Raw genomic sequence first — 23,323 nt, 5'->3', positions numbered from 1 at the left:
TGGGGTGATAGTGGTTATATATGTGTATGCACTTGTCAGAACTCATTAAAATGTACATTTAAATGAGCTATATAAATTATACCTCGAAAGGGTAATTAATAAAACCTGTTTATCATCTTAACATTTTTAAAATAGTATAGAAAGGCACAAAATGAAAAATATAAGTCCCTATTGCCCCCAACTCCCCATCCTCAAAATAATCTCCAGCATCCGTTTCCTGTGTTGCCTTCCTCAGAAAAAAAAAAAAATTCATGCACAAATCAGCTCTCCAATCTTTGCTACCCCCCTGAATATTTAAAAGCCCACCTGGGGGGATCCCTGGGTGGCGCAGCGGTTTGGCGCCTGCCTTTGGCCCAGGGCACGATCCTGGAGACCCGGGATCGAATCCCACATCGGGCTCCCGGTGCATGGAGCCTGCTTCTCCCTCTGCCTGTGTCTCTGCTTCTCTCTCTCTCTGTGTAACTATCATAAATAAATAAAAATTAAAAAATATATATATATAAAAAAAAGCCCACCTGGGAATGACAGAACCTAGAAGAAATACAATTAGCTGTCATTTCTTGGCTCCCTTAGCTCTCATGGCCCCCAGGTTCCATCAAGGGCGAAAGCAGCCTGAGTTGAAATTGCCGTTGTCCAACAGTAGTGAGGCACTGGTGGTATTTGCCTTGTAAGAAGGACAAGCTCCCCTCACCAGAAAACAACAACACAACACAACACAAAACAAAACAAAATGAAACACCTGGCAGGAGATATGTAAAAGTCTCAGAGGAGGGCCTTTAAACTTTCTTTGGCCTCCCTCCCAGCTGTTCCAGCAGGACAGTGGGCGTGGTCCCAGCCCAAGTCATTAGGCACACCTGTGCTGTGCCTAATTAGCTCCATAGGCTCACAGGCAGGAACACCTGCTTGGGCTAGTGGTGTGGGCTGGGGACAAGGTGCCAAGGGTCCTTTTGTAAACGGAACTTGAGTTGGTGGGAGCACAAAATTCAAAGGTATGTTCAAAGAGCAGAATTTGGTCTGTGTTAACTTGAAAAGTAATGTACTTTGTCCCATAGGATGCCACCAAGAAGCCATTTTTTTTTTCTAACGTCCCTAGAGGCTGGCATTCAGTATATCCAGAAAAGGGCCGGGAAATGTGATTCTGAAATGGCTCCAGAGGTGACTCTGATGTAGTCAGATGTGGGAATCCCTGGATTAGGCTGTCTTCCACTTAATGGGTAGCAGACTCCAAGTCTATACCCAGACCTGCTCAGATCTCCTCCAGGCCATTCTCTAGGCAGCAGCCAAATTTTACCATATTATGTCCATCTACTGATTTTCCACTCACTGGCTTTCCACTGCCCTTGGCGTGAGGATCCATGGCTTTCAAATGCCTATAGGATTTGACTGACTCCCCTCCACCCACCCCATCCTCCTGTGCTTTCTTAGCCCTGTGTTACAGGCACACCTGCAGCACTGCAGGTCCTCAAACTCACCAAGCACTCTTCTCGCCCATCTTCGCCGCCGCTCTTATGCCTCCCCTACAGTGTTTACCCCTCTCCTTTTTCCCTTTCAAAGAAACAGCTGCTCTTCTTGCAAGCTGTACGGGAAGGCATGTTCTGGAATAATGTGGAAAATGGGAAGAGAAGGAGGAGAGCACTATTGTCATCCTGTGCTCTTGGGTGTTTTCACTTATTTATCTCAATTTACCCTCAAAACCATCCTGTGACTTTCTCAGGGAAGTAGTATGGCTTGCCCAAGATTCCACAACCACTCAGTGGCAAAGCCAGGCATCTGAGTTCTATTCCTTCTGGCTCCAAAGCCTGGGGAAGAGAGCTGCAGAGCATGTGGGAGATAAAAAAGAGAGGAGGAAAGAAAAAGAAGACACAGAAATTAAACAAAAAGTCCTGCAAAACCAAAAACTCAGTACCTGGTGGCTATCAGGGTCTGGGTAAATGAAATTAGATCTTCAGCCATTTATGGCCAATTGGCTACAAAATAAATAGATCAGGTATAGGAAGGAGCTGCTTCCATTCTGGGCTACTGCTGGCGGTGTGTACACCAGAGCTGAGTAAAATCAGCTTGAGCTGTAAGCCCACCCCGCCTTGATGGGAAGCAGAGAGCCAATGTCCAAAGACAAACAGCCACCCTGAGAAGGTACAGTGCGGCCACAACTGAACCTGCTGCACTGACTTCACACCAGTTTCCATCAGATCTGGCAACATTTCTAGAGTTGGAGTCTGCATAAATAAAGACGAACTTCAAACTCCAAGAGATTACTCTAGAATGTTGAAAAGAATTTTTTTTTAAGATTTTATTTATTCATTCATGAGAGACACAGAGAGAGAGAGGCAGACACAGGCAGAGGGAGTAGCAGGCTCCATGCAGGGAGCCCAACATGGGACTCGATCCCAGGACTCCAGGATCAACGCTCTGGGCCAAAGGCAGGCGCTAAGCTGCTGAGCCACCCAGGGATCCCCTGTTGAAAGAACCTTAATCAAAATCAATGCCAAAATGGGGAGTTGAGCAATTGCAAAACCCCAGGCACAGCATAGTCAATCATCTTTGTTTCAGACAACAGTGTCAGCGACTACCAATGATCCACCTCTTGCTATTGAAATAGAGCTACCGAGGGACAGAAGGACTGGGCTGGAAATGAGCCTGCATCATTCTTAGAAAAAGCCTGCAGAATAGAGCTGGTTAATCTTTTTCAACTCTTTCCAATGCACTCAATGCTTCCAGGGTTTTATGAAGAATCTTTGTAACTCCCTCTTTAGGAGAACACAGAAGCTCTATTTTACCAATTTAGTTCAAAGTGAAAGAGAAAGATAAAATAAACATTTACTAGTATCCCTTATGTGCCCAGAACTGTGCTAGTGCTTAGTAAATGTGATGTAATCTGTATGTTAGTTCCAGGAGTTTATTATGTAATTATTCCCATTTTACTGGCATAAAGTGTGAAATTCAGAGAGGATTGGTAACCTGCACAAGGCCACACAGTAACAAGTGACAAGAGCTGTCTCAAATCTTTTGTATAAGGACAAAAAAATGAATGGATGAAAATGCAATTAAGAAGCAAACCTAGGATTCTAATCAGATCCATATGATTGCAAAGCCTACAGGCTGCCTCTCACACGGGACCTCTCAAACAGGATAACCTCATCAGGTGAGCACAAGTAACATCCTTGAACTGATAAACTTATGTCCAAGTCCTCTGGGATGAGAGATGCTCTCTAAGACACATCTGAACTCTGGTACTATATGTAATTCATTGCCTCTGTCATTCTCCAAAGAATGCCTATCACCCTCTCTTTTTCTAGGGCCCCCACACAAAGCACAGACATTGTCAGGTCTTGTACCCAGATCCCTCCTTCTATTTAGGGGCCTCCCACTGGAATGAGGCTCCACTACATCCACATGGCTTGGGGTATATCCTTCAACTTAGATCATTCCAAAAGCAAGTGGAAATAAACACTGGGTGACCTTGTGTCAGTTGCTGAACTTCTCTGAACATCAAGGTTCTTGGCACAGTGTTTGGGCATCATTTGCTGAAGGGATGGTTGAACGGTCTAAGAGGATGGATAGGTCACAAACCACAGCATCTGATATGGAGAAACAGCAGACATTTAGACAATTTATTTTTCCTGCCATTCCCATTATCATCAATCGGAAGGGTAAAGAAGCAGAGAGGGAAGGAGACTCCTTTTCTTGGGCTACATCTCAGGAAATGGGCTTTTATTGCTTATCTTCTTCATCTCCTTCCTCAGCAGTTCAGTCCATCCATATCCCTAGAGGCACACTGCGATAAGCATTTCTGACAAAGTAAGAAGAGCTTATTCAAAGCTAAAGGCCTGAGGGTTTGTGGGGGCATAGCCTATGCAGACAAGCCAAATAACTAGCAGTCCAAGGAATGGCTAGGAACCCCAGCTCTGTCTCAGACTTGTCTCAGAGATTTCCCAGGCCAGGTCTCTCCCAGGGTCCTGCCCTAGTTCCGGCTTTGTTCTGTGTTTCTGAAAGTAATTAAAAGAAAGAATCCAAGAGCCCAAGAGAACCATGGGGTTGGCAAGTCCAAACCCCTAGGAAGGGCATACACATTCAGGGTCTTTATTCATCAGTACTTGAGAGCCAAGAGTACATTCACCCAAAGACAAAAATGTGAACTGCCTGGTCCACAAGTGGGATAAAAGCTGACTGCTATATTAATGACCATGGTGTTTGGAGGACTGTTGTACTGCCACCTTGTTTTTCATTTTTTGAGGGAGGTCTAGTCAAATGATCAGCAACTTCACAGGCTTCCAGTTTCTGTCACATTCAGGATCTCTTATAAACCTGAAAACCAACTTCCTGGAGATATCAAGAGTAGCCTGTACCTTTTATAACTCTTGAGCTGTGCCAGCACCAAAGAACCAGGATAAAAAGGGTCTGGCCTCATGGAACTCAGCCACCACCCCGAAAGCCAGGAAAAGATAACTTTTTTTTTTTTTTTTTTTTTTTTTTAAAGATTCTACTTGATGGAAAGCAGAAGGAACAATACTATGGTAAGATCTGCAGTGAAAAAGTTCTCTCTACAAAAGAAGCCAAACTCCAAAGAGTATACTACATTAGATGATTTCATTTACAGAAAGTTCAAAATTGGGGCAGCCCGGGTGGCTCAGCAGTTTAGTGCAGCCTTCAGCCCAGGGTATGATCCTGGAGACCCAGGAACAAGTCCCACGTCAGGCTCCCTGTATGGAGCCTGCTTCTCTCTCTGCCTGTGTCTCTGCCTCTTTCTCTCTGTCTCTCATGAATAAATAAATAAAACCTGTAAAAAAAAAAAAAAAAAAGAAAGTTCAAAATTAGACAAAAGTCTCCCACAATGTTGAGAGTCAAGAGATGCTTGCCTCTGTGTAGGAAGTATGCAATCATAATTGCAAGAATCATGAAGGGGCTTTGGGAATACTTGATAACATTTTATTTTGATCTGTATGCTGGGTACATGAGTAGTGTTTATTTTGTGATAATTCAAGTTGTATACTTAATGATTTGTAGGATTTGACACACTTTATACATCAATAAAATGATGATTTAAATTACCCAAATCATTGCCTTTACAGACAAAAAAAAGAGTTATGCTTATTGTTGGCTGCTTGCACAATCCCTACTATGTACACTGGGCCAGTTTTAAAAAAAGAGTAAGCCCATAAGCCTATTTTCTTACCTTCAAATGGTTTTCTCATGGTTTTCAAAATCAATCAAGTTTTTTTCAGGCTGGCTATCACTGAATGTCAGGGCCTAATCAAGCCTTTTCCTATACTTGGCCAATCTCTGGATGGGCCAAATTCTGCCTGTGGTTCCACAGGCAGATCAACCAAGTAATCCTCAGGCCTCCCTGGTCTGACACAGAAAGCAGAGACACAGAGCCCACAGGCTAAGTTAAGCAACTTTCTCCAGATTACACAATGAGCTGCTAGTGGGGGGCCTTGTGATTCCCATCCAAGGGCTATCACTTTTCTACTACAGCTCATTCCACAGGGGCCAATTAACACACTCTCTTTTGGGGAACAGAAAAAAAAAGGAGCTCAGGGAACTCACGGGTTGTTCTTTGTATGCAAGGCACACAAAGGGGTTTACCAAGTTCCTCTCCAAGAGGAAATCTGGAGAGCCAGGAAGAGGAGGAGAGAAGTGCTGAGTCTGCAGCAGGGCATTGCAACACAGCCCAGTGTTTTTGTGGAAACGATGTTCTCCTAATCAAAACACAGTTGCATAAATGGACTCACTCCATTTAAAAAAAAAAAAGAAGAAGAAATTTAAAGTCTATAAATAGGAACCACACAACCCTGATTAATTTTAAAGTTCTTTCTCCACTGTCTTTTTTAGATAGTAGCTAAAAATAAAGGCTTGAAACTTGAAATAATGTAAGCAACTAATCACACACAAGCGCTGGGCTTTTCCCATATATGGCTGGGTTATTCTTCAGCCTTTGAAAAGACCAAATGAAGAGATGGCCAACAACCAAAATAATCCTTCAGACATTTGAAAACGAGGAGAAAGAGCTAGAAGAGTTGGTGAATGACAAACAATTGTGAGGCTCAATGGGGGTAAATGACACTGAGAGGGATTAGTTGCCATAGTACTTTAGAAACATGGGTACATGCATTTTGACACTGGACCCTTTCTATAAAGAGACTGTTTTGCCCTCTGGCCTCAGCACTAAGGAAACTACAGCTGTGGTGATTTAACATAAAGGACTTAAGGAGAGAAGTGCAGGGGCATGACTGAAAATCTAATTAAGGCCTTTCTCAGTATGAAATCTGTAAGGGCGATGAGGGCACAGCTCAAGGTCAGGAGAAAGGGGTAGAGACATGTGAAGAGGGGAAGTGAGTAGGGATTCAAATGAGCTTCGAGCATAAGTAGCAGAGGTCAGCTCTAGAGGACAGCTTTCTTGCCATGGAGAGGTATTATAGTGTCTGCTGGGTCCTGCCTGAAATGTTTTCAGAAAGATGAACACAGTCATGTCAGATAAATGCTACACAATGGCACACAGTCCGTGTGAGGCAGACTGGAAAGCCACACTTGCACTGTGTTTTATGGCTTACAAAACCTTATGGGAGGCATAATCCTGGATACAAGGTAAGACACCTGCTTTTACTGATATGGGAACTGAGGCTTTGGGAGGGTAAGTAACCTAACACATGGTATCTGACGGGCGACTTAGTGCAAGAGGGCTGGTGTAGCGACCAGAAGATAACACTCCCAATGGGCAGGCCAGGGAAGTTTCACTCATAAAACCTCATGAAGAACACCAGTAGGAGTGTCAAGTTTAGGTTCATGTTTTGGCTCATCCACTACCTCTCTGTGACTGTGGGCAAATAATTTCCCCTCTTCTGATTCAAATCCTCAATTGGAAAATGATAGGGCTATCGTAGATGACAGGAGGCAGGAGGAGACAAATGTGGGCTGAATGCGCCACCCTACTCTTGCCCTCAGCTTCACGTGAGTCTGTCTGCATGACCCTCAGCCAGAACTATCAGGCACCATCACTGCTTCATCCATGGAGACAGCCTTTCTCTTACACACTGAAATACACATATGGCACCTAGAGAAATGACTACCAAAAGGTAAGATTGGAAAACGTCTTCATCCCTCCAAAAACATAGTAACAAAAACTAGTGACCGGGCAACATGAATTTGAAATTTTCATTCCACCACCTTTTGTCGCCCTCTCCCCGACCAACAGCTCATTGTGATGAATCTTCCTCATGATACTTCAGATTCTTTTTCTGAGAATAAACCTTACTTTTTGACACCTCTAATGGTTTTCCCATGCATACCCATAAGGCTTCTTATGTGGCTAGGGAATCAATAATAAACAACAGCAAAAATAGCAAGCACCCTTCACTGAGGGCCTATGGCACACCAGGCACCACTGCGGAGCCCTCTGCACACATCACCTCTCATCTCTGCAACTACCACATGAGGGTGGTATTATTGTCACATTGCATAGATGGAGAAACAGGGGCTCAGATAAGTTTAGGGACTTGGCCAAGAAAGGCCATCTCAATAATTGCATCGCTGGGACTTAAACTGCCATCCAGCTGATTCCAGGGTCTGTTCTTGCTGCTGCTTCTCCATTATGGGACCTCTGGTCAATATGGTTAATGCATCCAAGACTCTGGGTGATGCTGCTTGCTCATGATTTCTCCTCATCACCATCACTGCAGAATGGGATACTTTCCAGGTAGTCTGAAAGCACTCCCACAGAAACTCAAGGGCAGCTGGAGAATAAGGAGGGTGGAAAAGCGGTGGGCTGAGTGGACAGTGAAGGGACCCTGAATGCATTCCCCCCTGTGCCACTGGCACCAGGTCCAGAATGATGACTTCATTTCCAAATCACTAACCTGGTGAGGCACAAGCCCAAGAGAGGTTGGCGGTTCATTCATGCGGTCATCACTGCTGCTGGCAATGGCGTAGCCCCTGAGAAATGAAAACAATTAGAGGTGCTCATTTAATAAAAGTTTATGCTTGACATCTGTGAGGATGGTCTGGAGGGGGACCATGGGAGATTTATAAGGATGACTGAAAACACCCTTGCAAGGCAGCAAGATTTAGTGGAGACCTAATTTCCAACGGAAGGAAAGAAGAAGAGCGTGCACCCACATATGCGCGCGCGCACACACACACACACACACACACACACACACACACACACACATACACATCCCTGCGTCTTGGAGTTAGAAAAGCCAGAGCTTGTGACCACAGGCAGATTGCTTAACTTCTCTGTGCTCTGGGTCCATTACCTATAAAGTAAAAATAAGATAGTTATGAAGCATAAATTAGGAATAAGTTAGAAAAACTGCCAAGTGCAGTGGCTGGCACGTGATAAGCTGATTAATGTTAACTCCCTTACTCTGAGATAGTCTTGTAAAAACCATGGCACATTTTTGTACAGAAATTTTGAAATGGAAAACTTTCCAACCACAACTTCTTGAGGTGATATGAATGCTATGAAAATGGAGGAAGGAGACAGAAACAGTAAGGAATTAATGGGGCAGGAGAACAAATGCACTCCTTCCTGAATGATGGTGTGATGTTTTCTTATGGCACAGAAGGGCCTGGTTTTAGCCTATGACCAGGGCGAACACACAGAGGGGTCAGTGTCAAGGAATGGCACAATCGGCTCTCCAAGATTTTATCCCAGATATGTCCTGTCAGGAGGCCACACTACACTTAGAAGGCAGGGGTGGTCAGGGGGATGACAGAGACGAGAGGAAGTTAAAAAAAAAAAAAAGCTGCTTTATTTTCCTTTAACTCTCTTGCACCTAGACTAGCTATGTATGCTACCAACATTGTATAGGGGTCATCTTTTCAATTGTGTAGAAAAACTGTTGAGTCATAAAGTAAATAGAATATTTGATGTTAATTTCTGAGAATTGGAAAAACAAATCTTTCGAAAATTCAAGTCTCTCCTGCCTGTGTTACAAACAGCATAGCAGGATGATTAAAAACAGACTTTGGAGCCAAACTGAGTGAAAGCCCAGCTTTGTGAATTCCAGCAACTTATCTTCCCTATGCCTCAATTTCCCCCTCAAAAATGGGACAGGTAATAGTTCTTTCCTAATAGGTTTGCTATGAGGATTAAGTGAGTTACTTCTGCAAAATGATTAGAACAGTGCCTAGCACAAGGTAAGCACTATGTAATAAGTGTCTGACAAATGAAATAAATCACAGTGTATTTGTCAGATAGTCAGGTGTAAATACCCATTTGACTTCAGTTTGCCTATGCTAGCTGACACTTGGCAGCAGACACTTGGGCTGATATGGAGAGAATCTTAAACTGTTTAATCATTTTTCTTTTACTTCTTTATTTTTTGTTTCCTTTCCTCTTCATTCCCCCACCCCTTTCTCATCTCTTCTTTTCTTTCCTTCTTTCTTTCTTAAAATTACTGGTTCTATTTTTGAAATCAATTTAATTTTATCCCACTTCTACTTATTACAAGATGAATTAGTTCTATTGTTTATAGGTCATAAAGTAATAAGATCTTCTTGAAGTAGAGCATCTGGGTGTCCAGATCACAAATGTGGTAAGTTTTATATCTTTAATGTAAAATATCTATAGTATGGTAAATATATAGTCTGCTATAAAGCCAAAGTCAGGTTGAAACAAAATGTACCAGGGGATCCCTGGGTGGCGCAGCGGTTTGGCGCCTGCCTTTGGCCCAGGGCGCGATCCTGGAGACCCGGGATCGAATCCCACATCGGGCTCCCGGTGCATGGAGCCTGCTTCTCCCTCTGCCTGTGTCTCTACCTCTCTCTCTGTGACTATCATAAATAAATAAAAATTTAAAAAAAAAAAAAATAAAAAATAAAACCTTTGAAAGCCTGACAGCTACCAAAGTAGGGGAGAATTGCAGAGCTAGGATCTGTGAGAGGAGAGAAGCCGCCCATAGAGGTAAACAAGGCATTTGCAAGGAAACTTTCTGCCATAAAGTGATTGCCAACCTCCAAAAGCACTGGCTATAGGATTAGAAGCTAGACAGACAAATGAACTGGAAGGAAAAACTAGAGCTTGAGGTCTGCCAATAAGGAGGAATCATGGAAAATATCCTGGGCTTTGGGTTGGGACCGATGGGGGTTACATGCTAGGAAAAAGAGTGAACCAGAAATAGACAAACCCTAATTGGACTTAAGCATTCTAGGACTTGGTCTAGCAGTTTGCCAGAAGGAAACGTAAATCACATCATCTCTGCAATTTCTCATATACAATGTCCAGTAGTCAAAATTAGCCAAGCAAGAAAAAAAATAATAATAACCAAGCAGATTTGAGAAACTAGGGAATTTTTTTAATTTAAATTCAATTTGTCAACATACAGTATAACACCCAGTGCTCATCCCATCAAGTGCTCTCCTTAGTGCCTGTCACCCAGTTACCCCATCCCCACACCCACATCTCCTTCCACAACCCTTCGCTTATTTCCCAGAGTTAGGGGTCTCTCATGGTTTATCTCCCTAATTTTTCCCACTCGGTTCCCCTCCTTTTGAGAAACAAACTGGGGAAATTTAAAAGCTAATTTTATATGAGGTGATATGAAGGAATTACTTTTGTTTTTATATGTAAAATAGATATACACACTAAAAAGATACCTTTTATTAATGAAATGCTACATCTTAGATTTGCTTTAAAATAAGCCAGTGGGGAGAGAAAAATGTGGATATATCATTTGTGTAGACAAATGATGGGCCATATGTTGGTAACTGTTGAAGCTAGGTGGTCTATATGATGGGATTTATTATTTTATATATGTTTTTCTTTCATAGATGTTGGAATTTTCCATAATAATAATAAAAAAAAAGGAAACAGTACCAGATACTGGAGGAGGTAATACATAACCAAAAGCCAAAAACCAAAAAAATAATAGACAAGAGGAACAGACTCATAGGAGAGCCAGATAATAGAGTTACCTGATAAGGGCTTAGAAGAAAATAATAATTAAGTGTTTTCAAGGAATGAAAAAGATCAAAATCACAATTTCAGCAGAGATCAGGAAATGTATAAGATCAAATGGAAATTTTATAACTGAAACATAAAATAATTAAAAACTCAATGGATGGTATTAGACACAGAAGGAAAAAGAATTAACAAACTGGAAGATAAGCCAAAAAGCAAATTGGCAAACTGAAGCAAGGAAAGACAAATACTGGAATATACAGAAAAGAGCATAGATTGATTCTGACACGCAATTAGAGACTCAAAAGGAAAGAAGACAGAAAGGGGCAGAAGCCATATTTTAAGAGATACTGGCTGAGAATTGTACACAATAGATGAAAAGTATCAAGCCATGGATTCAAGAAGCACTAGAGAGCACAACCAGAATAAATACGTAAGTAGGTATACCATAGTCCAACTTCTGAAAAGCAAAGGCAATGAGAAAACCTTAAAACCAACTAAGGGCAGGGAAAGAGAGAAAAACAAACTGTATCAGAGGAGCCTCTGTGAGATAAACACCAAACTCCTCAACAACAATAAAAGCAACCAGAGACAACAAGATTATACTCTCAATGTGCTAAAAGAAAATTATCACCAATCTACAATTCTAAACCCAGGAAAAATATCTTCCAAATATAAAGTCATTTTCAGGCAAACAAAAACTGAAGTATCTTGTCACTAGCATTCCTTTTAGGGATGCTAAAAGAAATAATAAAGGGCATTCTTCTGGCAGAAGGATAATACAGCCTTGGCTGGAAGCTCAAAGATAGATAGAAGAGGAAAATGAAAAGTAACAGAAAAGGAAAACGTTAGCCAAACATAATGAATACCACCATAAAACAATCTCTTCTGGGATTTAAAATATATGCATAATTTTAAAAAATGAGGGTGCAGACAGTGCTATTTGCCTACCCAATATCCATTCTCCACATCTATCTTAATACAACTTTATTTAGAGAGGTAATGTGTCCAGACAAAATAACCATATCTGTCAGTCTTTCTTGTAAGAGAAGGGTGGCCATGTGATACAGGAGTTAGAATCACTGGGTGTTATTCTGTATGTTGGCAAACTGAACACCAATAAAAAATAAATTTATTATTAAAAAGAAAAAAAAAGTCAATGGGTGAACTGGGTAAGTTCTTTAAAAGGGGGCAGCCTCAGCCAAGCGGACAGGTGTTAACTTTAACACAGAAGCAATACGTAGTCACGACCACAAGGTGGCAGGCAAAAGGAAAAATGCTAAGGGTACCTGAGTGATTAAGAAGGAACTGGAGTCCCTGAGGGCCTAACAAAGCCTTTGTACCAACTCTGAACTACCTGCCTCCAGGCTTTTGCCACATAAACAAAATAAAGTCCCATTTGGCCAAGTCACTGAAGATGTTACATACAGCCCAATGCAATTTCTATCACATGTGATTCATGTATTGCCTTACAAACGTTCAGGGCTAAGGAGATCAAAACCTACTAATAGAATAAAAGCATGAGGGTCCCTACGGCCCCCACCAAAATGTTTATTCTTCCTTATCATCAGTTACCAAATAACTCAGAATTCTGAGTTCAATTCCAGAAGAACATAGAGATAGAGCCCCAAAGGTCCAATGACAAGCTCCCCAAGGAAAAAGAATCAGACTAGGGTTTTCAGTCTTGTTTTTTCGAGGACAGCTTTAAAAAGCAACACAATTCTCAGAGGAGTCAGGATGAGAAAAGCCCAATGGAGATACAAAAAGCTTTTTGTTTAAATGACCATCTCTAAATAGTAAGCTCACCCTTCTGGATGTTGCAAAACAGAAACCATCAATTCCACAGCCAGGGCTCCTGCAATCATGGCCAGTCCTGGGCGGCTCACAGTGCACTGCTGGTCCAAGGTCCGGTCTCTGGTTGACTAGAGAGAAACAATCATTGATGTGTGCTCAAAGTTCTAGTCCACTCAACTGTGCTGTCTGAAGCATGAACCTCCTCCCTGGTAAAGCTATATAACATAACCAGATGCTCACTCAGTGTGGACAAAGAACATTCAGCCTCAAATAATACTGCTTCTTGCAAGTACCAAGAAAAAAACAAAATATACAACTTAGGTAACTAAATGAGGTACTTTGCCAAAAAGGAGTAACAGTTACAAACTAATTAAAGATTGGGGGCCTAGCTGCCCCAATAGGGAGTTGTATCATATGCTCTTTTAACTGACTCAAACCCCACTGCACTTGGTAGCTGAAGGACAGAGACACAGAGAGGAATAATCACTTGAATAGTACAAATGATTTTGCCCTGCCATTCTAACTGAGCCAGTGCCTCAGACTGTCTGTGAGGTGGGACAATAACTTGCCTTTCCTGCAGTCCTCAGTTCCTACGTGCCTCTCACAGTGTGGACATCATGTCACCCACCCATCAAGTCACCCATCATTTCACCCTGGGCTGAAATGCAAGTATTTTTGCTACAACATGGCTCCAAATACAACCCTTCAATAGTGCAACCAAAGAAATTCTAATCTTACAACTTTAGGCAAATTAAGAGGTTGTTAGGGATAATTTTGACTCTGAAATTTTTCCCTTATGAACAGACACGACTTTACTGCAATTGATTCCTTTATCCTACTTGTTGGTAATGATGCGGTAACAGGGCCAGCTATGTGTTATAACACCACTGATGAAGATCCTCAAGTCATCCTTCTTCACATGGAGAATATTTATCTTTTATTTCTTCATACTGGGAGGCCATAGAAGCCAATCTTCCAAAAAAGGCAGGAGTTATTAAGGAATACATTTTTAAAGAAGGGGGAAAATGAAGGGAAGGGCACAGAAACACTTATGCTTTATTTCACTGGACATGATTCTCTGTTCTGATAAAAGACCATTCCTACAGACTGGGCTTTGTGTGCTGGCATTAATACTACAGAATCTTATATTTGAACAGGGTACCACTTGCTGTTCAGAGCACTTTCATATTCAACCCACCTTGCACTATGAATAGTCAGGTTAAAATATTTTTCCCTCTTCTACTGGGTTAGCAGATAAAATACAGGATGCCCAGATAAATTTGAACTTCATATAGACAATGCATAGTATTTTAATATGAGAAGGTCTTGAATATTGCATGGCAAAAATTTATACTAAAATGTTATTTACCTGAAATTCAAAGTTAACTGGGAATCCTATTTTCATTTGCTAAATCTGACAATCTTATAGGGCCCAGCCCCTTCTGCAGAAACACAGGCAGCCTATGAGCCTTATTTGGAATTATCCTGCAAGGCAGTGTCCAAGCCTAGATTGGAATCCAGGTCTTCAAACACCTCATTTAATGTTCTCTTCAATGATACATGCACAGGAGACAGAGCTGACTGCTGCCAGGGACCAGTCTATCCTCCAGTTTCCTTGCTGAGCTTTCCACAAAAATGGTTGCTCACTGTGTTTATGCTAGTGAACAAGGAACAGCTGTGCACAGTTGATGATGCCATTCAAGGCTTGTAGTGTGATAGCGTCACCCCCAAATTGGAGACTTCTTCTCTTTGTTAAAAGACAAAATTTAGGGACGCCTGGGTGGCTCAGCAGTTGAACGCCTGCCCCAGGCTCAGGGCATGATCCGAGGTTTCAGGATCGAGTCCCACATCAGCCTCCCTGCCTAGAGCCTGTTTCTCCCTCTGCCTACGTCTGTGCCTTTCTCTCTGTGTGTCTTAAAATAAATAAATAAATAAATAAATAAATAAATAAATAAATAAATAAAATCTTTTTTTTTTTTTTTTTTTTTTTAAAGAAAAGACAAAATTTAAATAGTCACAAGAGAAAGAGCTGGGCCATTTTGCCCCAGTGGGCAAGAAAGTTGTAGGAAATATCTAGAAGCACAAAGAAATCCACTTACATCTCCCGGGGCCACCACATCATTGCAGAAATAGCAGCCAAGTTTGTAGCCAGGGATGTTGGCAAAGAGGGAGGAGCCCAGGAGGTCTGCAGGTGCCACAAGGTGACCAGAACACAAGTCCCCAGCTCCCTGCTGCTTAGGTTTCTTCAAGCCATGTCTCATGACAACAAATGTGTCAAACCCCAAGGCAGCATTGATGACCAGCTGTGGGTTTTGAGGAATAAAAGTCTACAGTTAAGAGACACTTACATTTTAAACCATGGCTAATTTCATATTTGGTCAACTTTTAAAATTCATTTTATAAGTATTTGCATATGAATGTAATTAGTGTCTAGAAGCCAACGTTAGTAAAAACAACCCAATATTGAGGATTTATTAAGTGCAAAACACTTGACCAGTGATTAACATTAATTATTTTATTTTGCTTCATTTAAAATTCCCAGCACACATTTCCCATTTACAGATGAGGATAATGAAAGTCAGAGTAGTTATTTCAGTAACTTGCCCAAGGTCACTTAGCTGGTAGGAGGTAAATGCATAAAACCAAGTCTTGAGAATCCTCAGCTTTATTCTTTCTACCATTACACTATCATCTGACATACCTACACACATTTTTTTTTAATAATAGATTCGCTGAGATATAATTCACACACTATACAATTCAACTGTCACACAGATTTTTTAAGGACAATTTGTTTCTCATTTATACTAGAACTTCTCTTAGTTATAACTTATTCCTCTCATATTTCTGGTTATATAGGTTGGAAAAAAAAAGGAAAAAGTACATCAGAAAACAAAAATTACAATCTCACGGCTCAAACACATACTACTAATAATTTGGGGTATTTCTTCCTACTTGGGGTGTTCTTTCTCTCTCTTTCCTTCCACCACCTTTCTCCCTTCTTTTCTCTTCCTCATCCCTCACCAGATAGAAATGTTTGTTTATAGCTATAAACAGTTCATATTAAATATATACAATGTATCCTGTAATGTGGTATTTTCCATGTTATTAAAGTTTTTGAGAACATAATTGTGCACAGCTGCATAGTATTCCATCATTTATGTACCATGATTTAATTAACCATTCAATACTGTCGGTCCTTGAGGTTGTCAGTGACCAAGTAGTAGTAAATGAGATGGTCTTTTCTGCTTAGAACTTACATTTTAATCTAAGTAGAATATCCCTTCTAGAGTACTTCAAAGGGTTGCTATGAAAATTAAATAGTAGAAGAAACCTATTATATTAGATGGTGGTATGTGAGGCAAAGATAGCATCTGCCAGTGGAAGCCTTTTGGCACCATGTCACTAGGTTATACACAGCACATCTCTCTTCTGGAGGGAAGGCAGATTTTCCTCCAGGGTGATGGTACATTAAGTCACACTCAGACTTGAAAGTTCCAGGATCCACACACTCTACCTTTCTCTTGCTCGCAGCAATGACGGCAGGGAGCCACCGGCTCTCTCTGGTGTCCATCAACAGAAAAACGACATCATGGCTTTCAATGAGCTGCTCTAGTTGTTCCACATCCCTGCGGGCTTGGTCCAGGGTGATGCTTGAAAAGTTCACTGGGTGTCCAGGCATGGGGATGCTCATGTTGAACCCTCTGGCATTCTGGGGAAACACCCAGATATACAGATGTCTGAAGCAAATATATAGGTGATATCTTAGAGCCCATATCTCCCCATAGCTACAAGCATGCATGTGTGGTCACCTGCAACCAGAAATTTCTCTATGTGTGATTTTGCTACCTGTGCCCTGTACCTTCTTCACCTCTACATCCTAGACTATCTTTTCCTGTCATCCCAGGGTCCCTAAGCCTGGATAAAGTAGCAAGCAGAGACATATGGATCCTAGTTCCAAAGAAGGAGGGAAGTACTTCCCATCTGAGGCAAGGAGGACACTGGAAAAAACCGTACTCTTGGCTTTCTCATATAACCTGAGACAAGAACCTCTATCAAAGTGCCCTCTGGCCAACTGTGTCTCCCTACTTGCTCCCAATTGTCCCCACCCCCGCCATTTCCTTAATATATAACTTCTTCAAATAGGATATTATAACAAAAAACATTTAATAAACTCACATAAGATTAGAATGACTGATAGTCTTGTCTTAATCTTAGAGGTATATGAACTTAAAAAAAAAAAAACCCTCTACACTGAAAAACTCCACTTGCTAACTTATGACCAGAAAATATACTTAGGAGTGTGCAGATATTTGTTTGGAGGGGACAGGGCGGTGGGGGGGTGGGGGGGTGAGCTATAGCAGAGTGCGGTACTGAAGTGAAGCTTCATTCCCTGTCCAAAGAAGTTGCCTGGTGGCCCAGATTCTCTGCAAGTGTGGTGACTCAGGAGTTTTCATAGGGGCTTTAGAACAGCTCTGTAAGACTGGTCCCCCGCTGGCCCCACAGTTCTTGGCAGATTAACAGTGAGTCACATAGGGGTGTCAGCGAAGCCAGGGACATTAACTGTCCACAGAAAAGAAAGTGTTCTAGAATCACAAACTGCATCCTTAATCCTCTGCATAGGGCTGGCCACAAAGAGGAGTGTGAAAACATTAGCTTTGTCATTCATTTGCCAAAACCTGTCACTTACCTGAAAAACAACTGGTGGGGGGCAGGGGAGAGGACCAGAATAAATAGGTCCTTTCACAAAGGAAAAATCTATTTTGTAGATTGTGGCTATTCTCTCCTTATCTTAAACTTTAAACCTAATCTCTGGAATTCAAGAAAGGGACAACGGTAGCAAAAGTAATGCTATTTAAAACCATAAAAAAAAAGTTACAGGAAAAGACACCAGACAGAAAGGACTTCAGAAAGAGGGTTCAAAACAAGTCCATTTTAACAATGAGAACACCACAGAGACAACTATCTGGCCCTCATTAATTAATTCACTCATTAAGATGCATTTACCATGTACCAAATAGTGTCGTAAACTTTAAGCAAAGATCACAGTAATGTTAATACCTTATTGTCTTATTACAATTGACAAAGTATCTTAAATGGTGGCGGCTTAATCCAGAAAGGTATTTTTGGTATATTAGTGACACCAAAATCAAGCATAATTACTCAACACCAATTCTGACTTTTCAATAATACAGATCCATACTCACTTCACTGACCTAAATGATTCTCTACTTGCTAAAATTTCAGCCAGTAAGCCTACTTAGGACTGGCTCTCAGCCCACCATTTAGGTCCACATGCTTAAGGCCAGAATTCAGCAAGTTTCAACACAGAAGTTTTCAAACTTGGCTGCATATTAGAACCACCCAGAGAGGTTTAAAATTCCTAATGGCTAGACTTTTCCCCAGTCTATTTAAATTGGAATTTCTGAGAGTGGGACTTGCCATTAATATTTCCTAAAACTCCCCAGATGATTCAAATGTGTAGCCAGGGTGAAGCATAATTTACAGAAACTGTAATATACAGATTTCAAGTATACAGCTGGCTGTGTTTCAACAAACTGCAGATTAACTACTGCATACACCTATTAAGACATTAATAAATGATATTTGCATGACCCCAGAACGTGCTCGTGTTCTGGGACAACCACTGTTGCAATCACTTTTTTTTGCAATCACTTTTTAAATCCTAGATTAGTTTTGCCTCTTCTAGAACCTCACATAAATGGTATCTACAGTATATATCTGTTGGTGTTTGGCTTCTTTAACCCTGCATAATGCTTTTTAGGTCTATCCAAATTGTTAAGTATCAAGAGTATGTTCCCTTTTTGCTGTGTGAATATACCTCCATTTGTTTATTCAATGTCTCATTGACAGATATTTGGGTTATTTCTAAATTTGGGCTATTATGAATAAAATTGTTATGGACATTCTTTTGTAAGTGTTTTAGGGTATATACGTTTTCATTTCCTTCAGGTAAACATCTATGAGTGGGGATTTCTGGGTCATCAGGTAGGAGCAGTTTCATGAAAACCTGCCAGACTAATTTACAAAGTGGTTATTTTAGCAGCAGACCAAGAGCTCTGGTTGCTCCTCAGCCTGACAACAGTTAGCCCTGTCAGTCTTCTTAATTTGAGCCACTTTAGTGGGTATGTAGTGATGTATTTTCATGGTTTTAATTCCTCTTTCCCTGAGACAATGGATGTTGAGCATTTTCGTGTGTGCACTGGCCATTTATAGATCTTCAATATGAAATAAATGCCCTCACAGAAGTCTCTGGCACCTTAAAAAAAACCAACAAACCAACAAACCCTTGTCTGTCCTTTTATTATTGAGTGATAGGAATTGTGTTTATGGATTCTGGGTAATAGCTATTTGCCAAATAGACATACTGTGAGTATTTTCTGGGTTTTGACTAGTCTTTTCATTCTCTTAATGGCATCACTTGGGAAGCAGAAGTTTTAGGTTTTGATGAAGTCCAAAGTTATCCATTTTTACACATACAGGTCAGTGTTTCCTGGGTCTTAGGAAATCTCTGCCTATCACAAGCATACTGTGCTGCTTTCTCCTGGGAGTTCTATAGTTTAGCTTTTATGCCGAGTTCTGACATTACTAGAGTGTCACCTAAAGGCTCAAGGTGTTCAGTGAAGACACTCCATTCTGGAAAGGTGGGATTCCAATGTCTCCTGGACTTGGAGAAGCTCTGGAATCTCCAAACGGCCCACAGCAAACAATGGTGCATTTTTACCCAGCCTTACAAAGTAATGCCCTAAGCACACGCAGCTTGATCTGTATATCACTGTATATACAGTGTAAACACTGTATATACAGTGTATACACTGTATATCACTAAAGGTGCTGCCCACACTCTTCCTCTGCTCAGCTCCCACACGTCTGATACTCTGTCCTGCACGTTCCAGCTCCCTTAGCTGCTCTGAGATTGGATGTCGGTTTCCTCAGCTCATCAAGCCCAAGAACATCTCCTTGAGCTCCTCATGGGCTCGGGAATGGGCCAGAGAGTGCCTCCACGTGATGAGCTAAGACAAACATTCTTGCTTTTCTTTCTGTCTATGACCATTGTCTTTCACTACCTATTGTTCATTGTCCAGAGAGAGTCATTTTTTATATTTTACCCAGTTGCATAATTGTTTATGGCAGGAGAGCTGGTCCAATACCAGTTACTCATCAGGGTTGATAACAGACATTCAGAGTTGGGTTTGAAAATCTATCTATCTATCTATCTATCTATCTATCTATCTATCTATCTATCTATCATTGGTGTTCAATTTGCCAACACATAGAATAACACCCAGTGCTCATCCCATCAAGTGCCCCCTTCAGTGCCCGTCACCCAGTCACCCCCACCCCCCACCCACCTCCCTTTCTACCACCCCTTGTTTCCCAGAGTTAGGAGTCTCTCATGTTCTGTCTCCCGGGTTTGAAAATCTCTAGTGCAATTCCACAATCCTACATTTTATTGTCTTGTCTTAAAAAAAAAAAAAAAAAGTAACTTCAAATAGTTTGATTTATTAATGGTCAGGTTTTTTCCTATTGAATTAATTCAACCCCAAGATTAGGGTATTTGCAGCAGAGCAGTTCTTCCAATATCTTGTTCACTTAGGACATGTCTGCAGCCTGACATGAGAAAGGTGATGAGTGAGTATCTGCTGAAAGAAATAACCACCACCAAACTGAACAAACAAAGAAAGGACCATAAGCCTGAGTAACCGGTAGGTGAGATTAGGATGGATTACACCAGGACCTTAATGGATTCTACACATTATCTATTATTGTTTATAAGGCAGGAAGGGTAAAAGTATGAGACCTGGCTCCTGGCCTCAAGGACTGAATAAGCCAGTACGGAAAGCAGAATAGCACAATTTAAGTGTCAAGGAGGACACTCAATGCTGGTGGGCTGGTGGTTTCAAGAAAAAGTAAACTTGATCTCAAAAGGTTCTGTGTGAGTCAGCCCTAGCTTTGGCTTTAGCTTCTGCCCTAGCCCCTTCTCTGTCTTCCTTGACCTCCCTGCTTCAGCCTCCCTAGTTTTCCTTCAGCTCCACAGAAGTGCTATGCCACCTCCTGCCTCCAGCATTTGCACAGACAGCTCTGCTGTCCTCATCTAGCTGACCCCTATTCATCCTGCAGGACTTTGGCTCCTCAAGGGCATCTTGAGCTTAGGTCAGGCTGCCTGGTAAATGTCCCTATAGCATCTGAGCTCCTACTTCATGCACTTATTATAATTACAACTGTTTATGAAATTTGGGTTTTTTTTGTAAGGTTTATTTATTAATTCATGAGAGACATAGACTGAGAGAGAGAGAGAGAGAGGCAGAGACACAGGCAGAGGGAGAAGCTGACTCCTCACAGGGAGCCTGATGCGGGACTCAATCCCGGATCCTGGTATCATGACCTGAGCCAAAGGCAGGCGCCCAACCACTGAGCCACCCAGGCATCCCTGAAATTAGTTTTTGACCATGTCCCCCTCTGGACTACAGAAACTCCATGCAGAGAAGAGGGAACTCTTTCTGTTTTGTTACCCAATCCCTAGCACACAGAAAACCTTAAGTATTTAATGAATAAGTAAAAGAATAACTGAACAGATAAATAGGGAGGACTGCACTGGATTATAGACTATCTGGACAAGGAAAAATTTCAGGCAACTAGTTAAGTAGCAGAGGTGAGATTCAAAGTCAGGTCTCTCTGGGCCCTGAGGGGAGCTCATAAGACTCTCCAGTGATAGGTTGGATTATTCTTCCCAACCATGCACTGCCTCTCACTAATGTTTTCACTCTTAGCCACATGACTTTGCAGGACCTCCCACTAGGAAGGCAAAGTATACCCCTGGACTTTGGGCTTGGCCCTGTGACCGGCTTTGGCATGGGGATGGAGAATGCTGCATTGTGTCACCGGTGAACTGAGACTTTTAGAGGTATAATACGTTTTCACCAATCCTTTTTCATTTCCACCTTCTATTGTAAGAAGAGCATTACCCAAATGACTGCTGCTCCTCAAGCCTAGATTTTAAAACTATAACACATAGCACAGACTGGAACCTGACTTAAAGACTGGAGTCCAGCTATAGCCACTCTGCAGACCTGTGAGTATGAGATAAATGCTTATAATAATAAGGCACTCTCATGTTAGGACTGTGTGATATGCAATAATGTAGCAGCAACTTAATTAATATGATAGGGTTCTAGCACTCTTATTTCTTTTGGCCTCCAGCACCTAGCTGGGGACACAGTGGGTGCCTAAATAATGGTGTTGAATTAAACCCAATAAATGATGTTCCTCTGGATCAATGATGAAATGGACAAAACCATCAAGTTGCTTCTTTTAAAGCAAAAATTAAAATGAATGAATCTAATACTGAGTAATTAAACAGAAAAACTCGAGAAAGTGGTCTTTTTTCAAAAATTTTTTTGTTGTTGTTGGTAAGGCTGAGAGCCTCTTGTGGCACTTTAAGTATTAGCAGATGCTTTGGAGACATCTAACCTAACTTCTGTCATATAAACTGATTAAGTATGCAAGATGCACATTTCCTTTTGTGGATGACCTATAAAAAAAACTGGTGAGATTTTGAATTGAATGAGCTGAATGGCTTGTCTCTTATTATTTGGTGTTTTTAAAGTAAATAATGCAACTCAAAAACAACCAGCAGCTTGAGTAAAAAGCTAAATATTTAGCCAGATCTTCATTCTGTGCAGACTTGCATTCAATTTAATTTCATAAAACTGCACTAAGTAACTATCAAGTATTCTGGTGATGAAGGAGAAATAAAATCCTATACCTGAGCTACCAAGAATCCCTTTGGAATAAGGCAGTATATAAAAATATCATACTCCTAAATTCTTCAAATGAGACTCCAATAATGCTTTGCAACTTACAAAAGCATTTTTTTCATACATTCTTCATTTTATTTTCACAATATATGAGAGTTTTGTTTTTTAATGCCCGTCTCTGAGATGAGGAAACAGAGGCCTGGCCATATAATGAAGGCCTGGGTAGTAAGTGACAAATGTCTGACTCTCTTTTACCAATACCACAGGACCTTCATTGCCCAAGATTAATCAGTAGGAAACTACAGGAGACAAGCTCTGACGTTCCCAAACAACATCAACGTACCACTCCAGGGAATATTTTCTGAAGCCGGTCTGCTGCAGCCAGGGCCTTGGGTTTACCACCTGCTAGGCAATCTTCAAATTCATAGAGAGGCTGCCTCACAGGATTGGAGTAGGAGATATTGGCGTTGTCCACAAATGTGATGTGTCTGACACCCCAACCCTGCATGGAAACAAGAGATCATGGTGTGTTTCTGACAAACATGTCACAGGGTGTCTCTCTTGAAATCCCTAAAAGAGGTTTTGCTTTGGAGTAGCTTAGGAACTTCAAAATACAGGAAACTTCAGAAAATGAATTGTGCAAACTCAGTTTTTGATCAACGGAGGGTCAACTTCCTTTAAAAGACAAAATAATTATATACCCGGTGCCTGGTTTCCTACAGTAATGAGACTAAGAAATGTCAGAGTGGGTCTGACTAATAACTCATTATTTTTGACAGTAACACCAGAGAAAAATTTGGAGGTAAGTCCCATAGGAATTGTCTAAGCTGTTGTCTTAAAAGGATTA

At 41.3% G+C, this 23,323-nt stretch overlaps 1 protein-coding gene across 13 annotated transcripts in view; it reads right to left on the bottom strand.

The window, feature by feature from the left end:
• ATG7 (autophagy related 7) overlaps positions 1 to 23,323 on the bottom strand; it is a 234,927-nt gene that overhangs the window by 161,248 nt on the left and 50,356 nt on the right. For all 13 annotated transcript variants that reach the window (XM_041763260.1, XM_041763261.1, XM_041763259.1 and 10 more), the window contains 5 exons: positions 22,820 to 22,978; positions 16,215 to 16,409; positions 14,797 to 15,000; positions 12,710 to 12,825; positions 7,854 to 7,929 (listed from right to left, as the gene is read on the bottom strand). In XM_041763260.1, the coding sequence (XP_041619194.1) occupies positions 7,854 to 7,929; positions 12,710 to 12,825; positions 14,797 to 15,000; positions 16,215 to 16,409; positions 22,820 to 22,978 (750 nt within the window). The remainder of the gene's footprint in view (positions 1 to 7,853; positions 7,930 to 12,709; positions 12,826 to 14,796; positions 15,001 to 16,214; positions 16,410 to 22,819; positions 22,979 to 23,323) is intronic.

Source organism: Vulpes lagopus, chromosome 7 (assembly GCF_018345385.1).
Source record: "Vulpes lagopus strain Blue_001 chromosome 7, ASM1834538v1, whole genome shotgun sequence".
Taxonomy (NCBI): domain Eukaryota; kingdom Metazoa; phylum Chordata; class Mammalia; order Carnivora; family Canidae; genus Vulpes; species Vulpes lagopus.
The sequence above is the reverse complement of the archived record's forward strand: the minus strand, read 5'-3'. Positions and strand labels throughout refer to the sequence as shown.